We start from the raw sequence: 14,746 nt of genomic DNA on the forward strand, positions 1-14,746 counted from the left end.
TTCTCCAGGGTCCTGTTGAACAGGGGCACCTCCACCTCAGAAGTGGGTCTTACCATGAGTGGCTGGGTGACAAACACGCAGCAGACCACGGAGAGGGACAACAGCTGCAGCCACTTCACGCACTGGGCCGCGACAAACCTGTCCAGGAGAGAGTGCAGTCAGTCAGTGCCCTTGTGGGAGTAAGCCACCAAGGTCACTGCCACCTAAGCATGGGGATACAAGAGTGGGTCAGCGCCTTTGCGAGGTTGAAACCATGGGCAGGAAGAGGGGCTGCTGCCAGGTTGGGGCTGTTGGACATGGGCACTGTGTACTTCTGTCCATAGAGGAGAGTCCTTTCTTGCCGAGAGGACATCTACCTTCCTGAAGGCAAAAGAGAGGAAATCCAACACACAGCAACAGAGCAGGGAGAGGGAAGAGGAGGGAAAGGACAGTGTGACACAGTGACAGCTGCGACAAGCGGATGTGGTGGGAGAGAGACAACTCTTGGTACTTCATCTGCCTCTTTGGACCCCATGCACTAAGGGCTGAGAATCCTTAGTTTACAGATGGGCAAACTGAGGCACAGAGGGCTCAAGTGCCTTGTCCATCCTCACACTGATTCAGAGTGCAGCTGGGAGAGGGGAGATCACAGGGAAGAAAAGACCTTGGCTTCCTGACCTACTCCCTATGGTTTAGGAACCTGTGGGTCCACGGGAGCCATGGGATGACCCTGGGGCCTATGTCGGTGGTCAAAGTCACATGTAAGCCAGACCAAAAAGCACGGAGTGCAGGGGACAGACCAGAATAGATGGTGTATGCATCATAACCCATCTCACAGGCATGGGCTTGTTTGTTGCTGTTTTCTGTTGTACCTGGGATTGAACCCAGGTGTGCTCTACCTTGGAACTACATCCCCAGTCCTTTTTATTTATTTTTTATTTTTTATTTTTTTGAGACAGGGTCTTACTAAATTGCTAAGGCTGGGCAATCTTCCCACCTTAGCTTCCCAGTGGTAGGCACCTCTGTGCCTGGGCTTTTTCAAACAGGAGATGATGAACCCACTCTCTGGCCTGCCCTCTCCCTCATTCTCTGATGAGGACCCTGTGGCTTCTCATTTAACACCCAGGACGCCATCTAGGCTGGGTGGCTATTGCAGAGCTGGTTCGATCAAGTGATTCTCTGGGCTTTGCATATGATTCTGCTCACTCCCATGAGGTGGAGCAGGGTGAGAGAGAAAATAGCAATAGTGACATCTGGTACCTGCATATTATGTGTTCCTAGAAAAGCAGGGATCTCCTTTACAAATGTTAGACTTCCATCAAGTGACCTGAGGATATTTGAAAGCCTCAACAGCTCACCTATAGCCTATGAGTCCTGTTCCCAGTCCACAGACTAGGGAAGCTGATCCACAAATGGCCCATGCTGCAGAACTTGACCAAGGCAGACCAGCTGTTGACCACTGAGACACAAGCCCTTCAAAACCACCTTTTGGAGCTGTGGAAGAGTAGGACAGAGACAGGTGAGTTAACAGATTCATCATCCTCACCCACAGTGTGATGGTGAGCTTAGTGTCACCTTGACTGGGCTGAGGGTGTTCAGACATTGGGCTAAACATTACTGTGGGTGTGTCTATGAGGAGTTTCCAGATGATATTAGCATTTGCATTGGTAGACTGAGTAAAGCAGATGGCCCTCTGAGTGTAGATGGGCCTCATCCCATCAGTTGAAGGCCTAGATAGAACAAATGGGTTAAAGGGAACTCATCTTTCCTGATGGTCTTTGAGTTGGCACATTGATCTTTGCTTGATGGTCCAGGATGGCACCTCAAGGGTCCTCCTGCAGATAATGCCTCCTGAGCTGACAGAGAGGTCCCCAATATTACAGGCAGAGGGACCAGTTTCCATCTCAGATCTCAAATGACTAAGCAGGCTTACTTAGATCTGCAGAGTCCGGCCTGACTGCACTAAGATCCATCTATACTGTTATGACACGGAGTTATGACTTGTCCCCACAGCTGTCATCATTTCCTCTTAGCTATGCAATTCCTCCAGAGCCATGCACATGACCAGAGGTCACCCTGCACAACCCTCCTCTTGGAGGGGAGTTGCACAGCTCCTTTTCTCAAGAGTGCATGTGTCCAGCTTACCGTGGAGGGTGGCCAGTTCTTGGGCAGTTTGCCAATACTGATGCCCATACTACAGGCTCACCTGCCTGAGATCTCATTCACCCACAGAAGAGACCTTTTTTATCTGACCCCACTGTGAGTAAACCAAGCAGGATCCACCTGCTGTTCTGGACCTGTGTTGACTTGGGCTGTGGGAAAATCACTTGACTCTACTCCAACTCTGTTCATCCTGCCTCTCCCATAGCCAAGGCTGATGTTAGGCCAGCAGTAAAGAGGGGTGCTTATTGCAACCTCATGGCAATGTCACCTTGTAAACTAGGAGGGCAGTGGTGGTTCTTTTTCCTTCGCAAAGTCTCCTGGTGGTCAGCCCTGCAGGCCTCCAAGTCCACGGATGTGCAGGTTGTGCCACTGCCATCTGTCTTCCTTCCAGTCCCATCACTCCCAGAGGGCATGGCTGATATGGAATGCTGGAATGACAAGGATAGGCCAAGGTCAATGTTCCCACAGATAGTGAACCCCTTGACAATGGTGCCATCTGCAGCCTTCCCACAGGATAGGCATGACACATGATCAAGTGCATTTCTCAGGAGAATTCTGAGGTCACAGCACAGTCTGGCTCCTTGGTACCTGTGGGGTGTCTGTCAGGCAATGCTTGTGACTTGGTAGCAGCTTCACTTTTCAGGGTGATTACACCCTGTTCCTTAGGAGGCACTACCTGCCAGAGGAGGTTTCCATCAAGAACAGTGGGTTGAGAAAAGGCTCCCGGGTAGGAGAGCCTGAGCCCCAGCACAGTGTTTAGGGATAGGACACACAGTGCTCCAGGCAAGGGCCCTGGAGCTGCCAGGCAGGGGTGAGAGACTAAGAATCACAGGAAATCCCACAAAGAAGAATCAGCCTTAAGCTAAGGCCATAATCACACAGATTCAAAAAGCAAAATCCCAATGGGATACTGTGTCACTCTATCAGAAACTGCCCTTCACTTGCCTTTAGTCACAGGCCTATTTGAGACATAGATTGGAGCTTACATCACTGAAACAACTCCTCCAAGTCCCTGCTCCTCACAATAGGCTGAAAGGAACAGGCCAAGCAGACATCCAGGTCTTTCTTCTTCATAGACCCTCCCCAGGGGCCTTGACAATTTTTACTGAACATATACATGAAGCTTTCTAGATTCTACAAGCTACTCCTCTTCCAATTTCTGGCCTCTACAGAAACTCCTTCTACTTGACAACACCTGGATGCCTCATTCATCCTCACCCGAGTGTGGGAATCAGCCCTAATTTTCCAGAGGATGGGTTCCAGCCAGCACAGAGTGTGACCTTCCTATGGTCAGACTACACACAGCCAAAGGAGAATGCCAGAGAAATCCAATTATTAGCATGCTATGCTAGAGTATTAGCTAATGCATGTAGTTATCCATGTACCTTATATGGCTCCTGGGCATCTGGTATACCTCCACAGGAAGTAGAATCTGATTAAAAAAGAAAAAAGGCAAATGTATGATGTCAAACCAGGGACATCTTAAAGCTATCAGGGACACAACATCTTCAGGATGTCTTCTCCTTCCTGATCCATCATAATTAGCTTTTCTGAGAGACAGGACAAGGCTAGGATAAGGACTTTTATTTTTATTTTTAATTTTTTTTAATTTTAATTTTTACAGACTGCATTTTGATGCACAAATGGGATACAACTTTTCATTTCTATGGTTGTACATAATGTAGATTCACACCATTCATGTAATCATACATGTACATAGGGTAACACTGTCTGTTTCCTTCTACTATCTTTCTTTCCCCCACCCACTCCCACCCCATTTTCCTCTACATTCTTCTCTTGACCTCCCTACCACTGCCTCTCCCACCCTGTTATGTATCATAGAATGAGGACTTTTTAATGTTGCCGTCCCAGTGTGGAATTGATACCTCCTCAGTCACCTGGAGCTGCCCAGGGGAAACACAGCAGTGTGGGAAAAAATGTTTTTAAAAGTAAAAAGAGCCTTAAAAGAAAATAGTGATTAAAAAAAAAGGATTCTATGAAGTCAATATAAAGAGGGGCAAAGAAAATGGACAACCCACAGAAAATAAGATGACTATTAAATATATGAAACAATACAAACTGAAAGTAGGGGATTTAATTCCTACTTAGAAGATTGACTTCAGGGCATCGGCTGCAAGGGGAGAGTTCCAGTTTTTAGTGCAGGCTTACCTGAAGGGGCCTCTGCTTCTGTTCCTCTCTTTGGTTGGCATGCCTCATCTCCAGGACACCCCATTGCTTCCTGTGGAACTAGAGGTTGGTTAGAGGGGATGTCCCCAGCAATGGAGGTGCCGCCCAGGAGCACAGGGCCATGCAGAGAGCACACAGGTACCTTGCTGAGCCTGAAGAGCAGTGCCAAGAGCTGAGACCCTGGGGAGGGTAGGAGGGTGCACAGGAGACCCAGCTGGAAGGATCCGAGAGTGATGTCTATGAGGCCGACATCCAGAGGGAGCTGTGACAGACAGCAGTAGCAGTTATAGCCCCTGAAATGATTCCAACTCAAAACTCAGGGGCATTTGTAATTCTGAAGACATTTCATCTTTGTTCTTCCAATCCAGACTTAAAATCACACACACAAAAAAAAAAAAAAAATTCATTTTTCTCCTATACAAATCCTTGTGGACTGAACAAACATTTGCTGGACACTCATTTTTCATGAGGTACATTCTCAATGGATTTAATCCTTGCTATAATCTGAGAAGAAAGCATCAATGTCCTCAATACGCCACTAAACAGAGTAAAATGGTCAAGACCTCAAATTAGATAACTGGTTGACCTCACAGGAGTAGACCCAACATAGGTTTTTCTGACTACAGATCCTGAGCACTTCCCAGGTGGATATGGTGGTTCCCTTCCCTTTGGTTGATGATACATATTTTTAAATCTTTTAAAAAACTAATTGTATGTGTATGGCATTCCTTTAAAAAAATTATAAATCTGTAATTGTTACCACACCTCTTTGCTATCTGGTGCCATGTAAGAAAGCCACCATCCCCAGCTGCATGGGACCATGTGGATGTAGTAGACTGGTCTTGTAAATGGCCCTGAGGTAGTTGTAAGAAACCAGTCCCACTGTTTCCCCATATCTGCCAAATCATGCTGTGTTTTTCCCCCCTCAGGAAAGATAGGTTCTCCATTTTAACTGTTTTCACTGTGTCAGAATTATTTCTCTACATATCATGAGGAATAATTAGACCACGATTGCAGTGTAAACTGGCATTCCAAGTGCTAATGTGGCCATGGTAACTGTTAGCTCCGTCACAGAATTCGTTTAAAATGTTGATAAATGTTGACCTTCAAAAAAATTCAGGAGTGTTCTCATAAGATAACCCAGGCTACCAACACCTCTGGGAATGTCATGCTCTATGGTACCTGGGGTCTGAGGTCCCACACAGCAGTGGTGAGCCAAGCACAGCAGCTCCTCACTCAGACCCCTGATCTTACAGAATCTCTGGGCATGTCACCTGGGGTCCCTCCAGGTACACAGCTCGATTCCCCTGGTTTAAACCCTTCTTCAAGTACAGTGAGTCTTGCTAATTCCCTGGTCAACAGGGGGTCATGCTGTAGGTCTGGGGTTTGACAGCCATTGTGGGGAAAATCAGTTGCCTCATACCTGCTTGTGTTCTCCTGCAGTGACCAGGGCTGCAAGGAATGCATAGACATATAGGAGGCAGAAGGACACGGTGAGCCGTTGTGTGTGTAGGTAGCCACTGGAGGAGGGCCGACTGTACACTGAGAGCCAGATATGGAAATCCTCCAGGTACTCTGTGAACTTGGAATAGAAAAGCTGAAAGGGAAACCACAGGACAACAATTTCCTGATGTCAGACATTTGTGTGAACAAAGTGAGATCCTGACTGATAACCAACAATTTTCTGAGATGAGACTCCAAAAGTCTTTGGCTCTTCTACCCTGGCTGGTTAGCTGGATGCTATATAACCACTGGGTGCAGGAGGATGGTCACACAGTGCCCTCCTCTGGCTCTTTCCCCCCACCTCATTGCCTCATTGGCAGCATCTTGCAGCAACCATGCACTCACCACACTGGACTTTGGCCCAGTCAACCTCCTCCTGGAGCCTTCAGAACACTAACACTAACCATTCCTTCCTTTCACTTGTCTGACTCGAATATTTTCACACTGGGTCAGAGACATCTTCTCTCCAGAGCCTCTGATCACTTTTTATCTCATGTTCCTAATAGACTATTTAAATCACTCTGTTCTCAGTACTTTCCCCAACACACAGTTTATTTTCTGTGGGCTCTGAGTGCACCAAGAGCTGGTGCCACCCATACTGTGACCCATATGGTCCACAATGCAGAAAGCACTATACATTGCCCATGGAATTGAACTAAATTTTTCATGTTTCAATGTAATTCAAATATTGTTTGGTGCTCAACATTGTTCTAGAAAAAACAGAATTACTTATACATAGAACTGATTTATGAAAAACACATGGAATTATGAACAAACACCAGGAAAACAATTTAAACAGAATGAGATTGTGTCTTTTGTATGTCAACTGATTGTCCAACAAGTAACAGTGGATTCATGGAATACAATCATATGGGCTTATAAGTGACTAAGTATACATTTCTCACACCAAGTTCTCAAGCAAAATAGCTGGAGGAGAAACAATGTACATCTCCTATTGTTAACTGTGTTCAATCAGTTAAGTGGTCATTCTTAATGTAAATAACCATCTGAGGAAAAGTCCCAGTTGAATCTGGTCTTTGGTATCAGGTGCTGAAGAATTTCCATATGCTGAGGCTGATTGGAAAGCCTTGTTTCAAATTCGTCATGATTGTGCTTCTTAATAAATTAGTAATATCAAGTCTAAAACTGCTCCAGTTGTGATCCTGGCTCTCCTCACCACCAGGGCACTGGACCATGCTGAAAGGAGAGCCCAGTGGACTGGTGAGATCCAATGCCTGGGGAAATGTCAGCCCCCTGGGGCCCTGACTCCTATTTGAGAACCATCCTAAGAAATCAGTTTTTAGAAACACAAAGTCCCACTCAAACCTACAATGTTTTCTATCATGGAAGTAAATGAAAGAAAATCAATAGTATCCTGTAGGTAAATTCTTAAGTAAATAAGAGTGCACATCAGTCATGATATAGCCCTTGAATGATTTCTAAAGAGCATTCAATAAAGAGATTTACTCTAGAATGTTGAATTAGGAAGTGCAAAATGCATCAATATTTTTATTACAACTATACAAAATATATAGGGAACACTGGAGATAGGGAAAGACTGAAAGAGAACTTGTAAAAATAAAAACTTTCACAGTTGGTCTGTGAGATCATCGGTGATTTTGTCACATTTCACCATCTCCTGTCATCTGTCCCTAATCAAACCTACATCCTGTGATGTTTAATATGTATACAGGTGCTGAAAAATCTTTAATTGGGAGGCTGCTGAACATTGCAGACCACCAGCAACCAGAAATTCCAGAGATGTTATAGCAGTCATAGTTAAAAGAAGAAATACAGTACTGTAATGATTAAACGTTGGCAAAGGTAATCAGTTCATGCTTGCATAGCCACTTACGGCAGGCATCATTGAAGATAGGGATAACTCAATAGTTAACTAAAAAAAGAAGTAATACACCTAACTTGAGAAAAGTTTAAATAAATGACTGTAAGGAGAGAAACAGAGCTCAGTGTGTGCCTGTCACCAGGTGGGCAGGTTGGCACCTGCATGCGACTTACCTTCCGGAAACCCAACCCATGGCGCAGGTGGACAAGCTCTCTCTCCACATGGCCGTCCCATCGGTCTGCAGCCAACCAGCACTGGGCAGGAAAGAACCAGCTCTGTCCTGAGTACAGCTCCTTCACCATCACGTGGCTAATGAACCAGCTTGGGGAAGACCCATGGCTGTCATGCCAGAGGCGGATCTTCCGGAGTGGGCCCAACTGCTCAGGAGCGCTGGCGACACACAACAGCATGGCATCAGCTCTGTATGCAGGATGGCATGGGCGTGGCACCTCACCAAACCAGATGCTGGCACTCAGGACACTAATGATCCATGAGGGGTGGATGGCATATGCCAACAGATAACTGTCATGCAGAGTGACAGGTGGAAGCCCCAGAGCCGGCCATAGTGAATCCCACCCAGCACACAGGTTCAGCATGTATCTCACTCATCCCCAGAACCTTGGTTCTGTTTTCCATAACTTCAGCTCCCCACCATCAAGCATAGTCCACAAATATTAACTGGTAAATTCCAGAAATTAACAATTCATAAGTTTTAAGTATATTTGTTATAGCATATTATAATTATTCTACTTTATTATCTTTGCTCTCTTGCTGTGACTAATTGATAAATAAAACTGTATCATAGGCATGTATAGAACATAGGCATGTAGGAAGAAAGGGAGATATGCAGGGTTGCTATTATCTGCTGTTTCTGGAATCTACCTGGGGTCCTGGAACATATCCCCTGAGAATAAGGAGGGATGGTGACTGTAGTTTTCCTAAATCCAAGGCATTCAGATCTCATTAATGTATTTTTGCCTGGAGTGAATTAGTCAGAAGTTAACTTTTTTCTCTTAATAAAGGACTACTCCAAATGGAAAACATTATTAATAAAATTTTCCAGTAGAAAAAATAATTTAGTTCAGTACTTTGACATTTTCTAAAAGTGGCAGGAGCTTGTCCTTCTGTCTTGATAAACAATCTCTCCTCCTCCAACCCCACCAACTTTGCAAGACTGCATATGCTTGCTCTTCCAGGTTTGGGATGATATTAATTAATTTAAGTAGGTTTAGTGGCCCAGAAAACACTGTGATTTTAGCATGCGTAATTAGTAGATTTCCACCTCTGTCCCGTTCTCCCTCTCTCCTTCTTTCCCTCATGTAACATATTCTTTAATCTACTCAAAATAATAAATTGTAAAAATACATCATAAAATTGTATGTACATTGATCTCCCTATTAGAGACGAGTGTTCTCTATGCTACTTTTTCGGGTTTATGATGAGAACACCCTGATTCTTGTTGGCCTCTCTTTCCAAATCATGTGGTTGGAATATTCCCCAAATACCTCAGGATAAAGGTGTGTCTGGAATTCCTTTCAAACAGGGGCTTCTCAGAACTGCAGAGTTCTTTGGTTTCTGAAAGTCCATTTTCACCACATAACACAATGAAAACCTTAAAACACAGACATGGGGTGAGAGCTCCCGAGGTCTCACAGAAGACGCCAGCAGCACAAGGGTGCTGTACTTCCCCACTTCCATCCTTCCCCAAACCACCTGACAAGCTGTGGGACAGCTGCAGGCCACAGTGCGGAGCTGAGGGGATGAGGGGGTACTGCCCGCAGGCCTGCACAGTCCTCCTAGATTAGGAGGACTGGAGGGACTGGGATTAGGGCCTGGAATTGGAGCCTGGGGTGACTGGTTCTTCACATCCTTGATCTAGGAACATTAGATCCCACCTGGGATTCACTAGGGCATTTATCTTTATCAGGGCAAGAGCACATGGTGGAGCAGCACCTTCCTCTCTTTGGCTTGGCAGGAATGCTGGGGGAGGCCTGTTAGGTCCTGGAGTGGCAAGAGGGTTGGGTGGGTGGGGCACCCACCTCTACAGGTGCACCCTGGGGAAACCTGTTGCCAGCGGGCTGGGCTTGTCATTCCTCACTGGTGAACTGCTACCCAGAAATTTATAATTCTGGCATAGTGTGTTTATCAATCTTTCACTTAAGAAAGTTATTTATTTATTGTTCTTTAAAATTTTGGCTTTATTGTCTTCAAGGAGGTTTCTAGTACAAAGATCCTTAGGAATGCTGTTAAGTAGATAGCCTTTACGAGTAAAGAGAATTTCTTTCTATATGACGTGTGCTCTTTGTGAGTTTATATTTGGTGGGCCAAGGAAATACATAGTTGATAGACTGGTACAGAATAGTGAGTGGAGATCGCACTAGATTCCTTGCCTAGCTATCCCTACTGTACCATGGCATCCCCACCACACACTTCTCCTTTCTAACATCCACTGCCTCTGCTTCCTTCTCAAGGCCCCCAGTCCTACAGGTTTCCATAAAGCAGCCATAGTTCCCTCAGGAAATGGGGGAGAGAATTTTGAATGCAGATGGAACCTCCCTTCTTTTCTCTGTGGGTTAGTGTCAGTACACCTGTTTTTACTTTATTCACGTGATTCTGCTCATGGCTCTGGTGTCTGCTTCTGTAAACCTCGATCTCACCACCCAGCTTGGAGTCCGTTGGGCTCCAAGCCTGGGCTTCAAGCTGGACCACCTCCTTCAGCCTCCAATCATTTCCTCTCACTCCCCACCCTTCTATTTCATCCTCCATCTGCTTGGGAATATTCTCTTTAGCCCCAAACTTCCAGCCCAGCTATGTCCCCACCTAGCTCCAAAGTTCAGGTGTGCAGGTTGCGGGGAGTGCAGAGGGAAGGGCTGATAAGCCTCAGTTCAGGAATAGAATGGGGCTAGTGGTGACAGGTGATTGACAGGTCAGTCAAATCACCAGATCATCACTTTTTGGGCACTTCAGGCCCATCTATACACTTAGACACCACCAAGGTATCCCTGGGAGCCTTATGTTACCTTTGAGGTAAACTGAGCTGGTGCCCGGAAGCCAGTGTCAATGACAATGGCATACAGCTTGTGGCCAGGTGGGGTATCTTCTTGCAGAAAAATGTAACCCATTTTCTTTTTTTCATGATGATCTACACGTCTGCTTTTAGTAACCAAAAATCCATAAAGAATCATAAAACCCACAGTAAAAATGCTGGGAAGTAGGTTTTGTGGGTGACTGTAAGTAAAAAAAAAAAAAAAAAAAAAAAAAAAAGGAAAAGAAATGATGAGAGTTGCACATGATGGAAACAGACCCTTAGAAGACTAATCACACACACACACACATGCCCTCGCTGGTCTACAAGTTGATTTCAAACATGTGCTAGAGCCCTAATGCAGGGGTCTTCTGAAGACAGAGCTATCATGGCATGGACTCCAGAATGAGGAGGCCTGTGCTGAACCCGCCTCTGAGGTGGGAAGCTGCATCTGATGGGCCTGAAGAAGCCAGTTGGGAAATGTGGATAAGAATGTCAATCTCATGCTATTATGAATATTAAGCCCTGCAACAACATGTGTGCTTCAAACATGCAAATGCAACATTCCTCCCTCCTCCCTCTTCACCCACCAGGGCAAGCCTAGGAAAGATGTTTCAGGTAGCCTTCTCTACATCCCACCTGTCCCTGTGGGTGGCACTACTTGCTCCCCACCTGCAGGCCACGCTCACCTGGCACCAATCCTGGCTGGGAAGAGAGTTCCTCTAATCCCTACAGACCCACAGAATGGTGTCCATAGAGTCCCCTGTGTTAGACCCTTAACCTAATAAGCTCTTCTGGCTGGACTTGGATCTTTGATGAGATTTCAGAGCAGAGGGCCTAGGGTCCACTCTGCATGGGGACTCTGTGCTCTGTGTCCCCTGCCTCACTGCTCTTTGACTGTATCTAGGATTGGGCTCTGCTCCTGGTTTCTTCCCTAGCACTCTTCTTCCTTATTTCCCAACCGGACCAGGACAAGCTTGTTCTAAGCCACACCCCATCAGTTCACAACCTCCTGGCTCCAGTCTGTCCTTCCTACACCTGGGCTGTGGCCTGGAACCTCCTGGATTCTGGCCAGATATCCCTAGCGCTATTGCCTCTGTGTGACTTCAGGTGTTGCCTTTTATCTGGATGTCCCCTGAACTGCCCCTACCCCTCATTGTTTGTCAGTGGTGTCAATGCTGCAGAAACCAGGGCTGAGGCTTCTGGGCTTTGAGCCCTGATCACTGGGTGACTAGTGACCTTCTCTGAGGCCATAATGGGTTACATTAGCAATTAATGTTTTATTTACCAATTCTCTAACCACCAACTAGTCTAGGAGGTTGATTAAGTAATAAAGGCAGAGTTTTCTATTATTAGAACACTAAAGGAGAAAAACTCAAATATTCAACACCCAAGAAAGTGCTGATCTGCCCTTAATATTCATCAGCAAATGTTTATTGAGCACTTGCCAGGGACAAGCTCTGTATTAAACATGGGTCAGCATGACAAATGAGAGAGAAGGTTGCTGCCTACAGGAGCTTGCCCTTGATGTGCCCATGTTTCAGACTAAATACAGTCGTTCCATATAACACAGTGGCTATTAAAGTAGGGTGAATTTTAAACTTATTGTTTAAAATGGGACACTTCTCCGAGACAGAGGGAGCTGTTAACAATTAGGTTGTGACTCTACGTATAAACCAAGTCAGACAAATCTGGAGGTGATGTCACCATCTATATGAATATAATCAATTATAATTGGGCAAATTCATACTGAACTAAACCTAAACCTAAAAGTAAAAAAATTATGTGTAAAAAAAGTAAAAAAATTATATTCTTGTGTTTATAAATCTCTTGTCAGTGAATGTAAGTATAGACAGTATTATGGTTTGGATGTGAGGTATCTCCCAAAAGCTCATGTGTCAGACAATGCAAGAAAGCTTAGAGAAGAAACAGTAAAATAATCACCTGATGAGATTAATTGAGTGGTAATTGAAGGTGGGGGGTGAGGCTGGAGGAGGTAGGGCATTGGGGACGTGACTTTGGGTTACAATATTTTGTATCTGGCAAGTGAATGTCTCTCTCTCTGCTTTCTGATCATTATGTGAGCTGCTTCCCTCTGCTATACTCTTTGCCATGATGTTCTGCCTCACCCCAAACCCTGAGGAATGGAGCCTGCTATCTGTTGACTGAGACCTCTGAAACCATGAGCCCCCAAATAAACTTTTCCTCCTTAAAGTTGTTCTGGTCAGATCTTTCAGTCATATCAGTGAAAAAGCTGACTAAAACAACCAGTTGGATATAGTCTTTAAAGGCAATTATCTCCTGATAGTCACAATCCAGAAAACAAAATAAAAAGCAGAGATTTCAAGTATCTGCTTAACTATTTGTAGGCACGCTTAGTGGGCAGTGGCAACAACAAAATGAAGTCTTGGTTTAGAAAATGGAACTTACTGCTGTAAGTTGGATATGTCGCTCACTTCAAAACGAGCCTTCAGCTTTCTTCTCAGGACAGAGAATACTGCGAGGCGGTTATAGCTACAAGGGAAATGCACATTAGGATACCAAATGTGTGACAGGAGCAGCTGTTCACAGTGCAGTGGTAAGCGAGTCAGAGTGAAACAGAAAACAGGTTCCAACCATGACGCTACCATGTGAGTCCAGTTCACAGTGTGCGTCTCAACCTAAGTTTGAAATGTCTTTGGCTGAGATTCCTCAAAGTATCAGACATCCTCACATCTGGGTACTGGACAAACAGCGCCTGCAGAGATTGTCCTGAGATGCCCATGTCAGAGTCCATTCCAGACTCCATGGAAGCCCCTGCCCCCAGCCCACCTTCCCCCTAAGACTCTCAGGTTCAAGTTCCTCTGTGGGCTGACCTCAGCAGCTCAGCACACTGTGAATCTTTGCCTGCATGCCTGTTCTGGGCATTGCAAAGGTCCTATCATTGGCAACTCCTACCATGACCACCACCATAAATACTATCTTTTTTAAAAAAATTGTTATTAATGCATTATAGTTACATGTAATATTGGGGCTCATTTTGACACAATTAATCAAACATGGAATTTTATTTGCTCTAGTTCAGTCCCCAGTATATTTTCCTCCTTCCCCTCCTTCCTATCTTGGTTCCCTTTCTTTTATTCTATCAGTCTTCTACTTATTTATAGTTTTTTTCAAAAACTTAATGCATTACAGATATACATAAACGCGAAGCTCACTGTGGTATATTATCTTTAAAAACAAAACCTATCTCACCTTCATTACCTTGTGAGAAGTTTCCATGTGTTACCCATTTCTGTAAAAGTACTTAGCACGGGCTAGTACGTAACAGAGGATGAACGATGGCATTATTTTATAATTAAATACTAAAGTGGAATATTGGGACATTACTAGTAAATTCAATGGCACCATATAATTGCAAAAGGGTGCAACACAGGAAAGCCATAAATAAAGATGAACGTCACTGAGATGCTCCATTCTGGAAATATTTGCCTCCTAACTGGCAAACCACAATATTCTGTTTCTTATGGTTTAATTATTCCTAAGGAGGAAATGACTATTTCTACTTCTAAATATGCCTAAATTATTGTTGATCTCTACCTTAACGAGAGGGTAACAACAACCAAAATGAAAGGACTGAGCCTCTTATACAATTGTAAATTTTGTGGTTAGAAAATAAAGAATTTCCAATTTAGTAACATGATTCAGATACTCAGAAATTCCTGAGAAGGTTGCTCATGTCTGTACAGAGAGTCTCATGAAGTTCATCCTTAAGCCAGGCCTGAGGGTGTGGGGTGGGGGTTCCTCTGCACAGGAAGAGGAGGGACAGAGGGGCAGTGAGAGCAGAAGACCCTGTCTAACTTCAAACTGCACACCCAAAGGGTGCCAGCATTTCCATGATAGTAAGACTGGACCCCTCTGCCACTCCTCTGTTGACTCCTTTCTCAGTGGAAGTTCAATAAATAACTACTGCTCTTCAGTCACCCCAGGGAGAGGTGGACATGAGGACAAGGTAGAAACGGGTCCCCTCCCCTCAAAGTCACACAGCAGCATAGGAGAATCAAGAC

The 14,746-nt window shown here is 44.9% G+C and overlaps 1 protein-coding gene across 1 annotated transcript in view; it reads right to left on the reverse strand.

Moving 5' to 3' along the window:
* Positions 1–14,746, reverse strand: part of PKD1L1 (polycystin 1 like 1, transient receptor potential channel interacting) — a gene marked incomplete at both ends in the record, with an annotated part of 63,891 nt that overhangs the window by 20,905 nt on the left and 28,240 nt on the right. The window contains 8 exons of the mRNA XM_079150398.1: positions 54–138; positions 1,530–1,709; positions 2,395–2,570; positions 5,753–5,926; positions 7,849–8,095; positions 9,181–9,287; positions 10,696–10,903; positions 13,131–13,214. Of these exons, the coding sequence (XP_079006524.1) occupies positions 54–138; positions 1,530–1,709; positions 2,395–2,570; positions 5,753–5,926; positions 7,849–8,095; positions 9,181–9,287; positions 10,696–10,903; positions 13,131–13,214 (1,261 nt within the window). The remainder of the gene's footprint in view (positions 1–53; positions 139–1,529; positions 1,710–2,394; positions 2,571–5,752; positions 5,927–7,848; positions 8,096–9,180; positions 9,288–10,695; positions 10,904–13,130; positions 13,215–14,746) is intronic.

The sequence above is a fragment of the Sciurus vulgaris genome, assembly GCF_902686455.1.
Source record: "Sciurus vulgaris genome assembly, chromosome: 8".
In the NCBI taxonomy this organism is placed as follows: domain Eukaryota; kingdom Metazoa; phylum Chordata; class Mammalia; order Rodentia; family Sciuridae; genus Sciurus; species Sciurus vulgaris.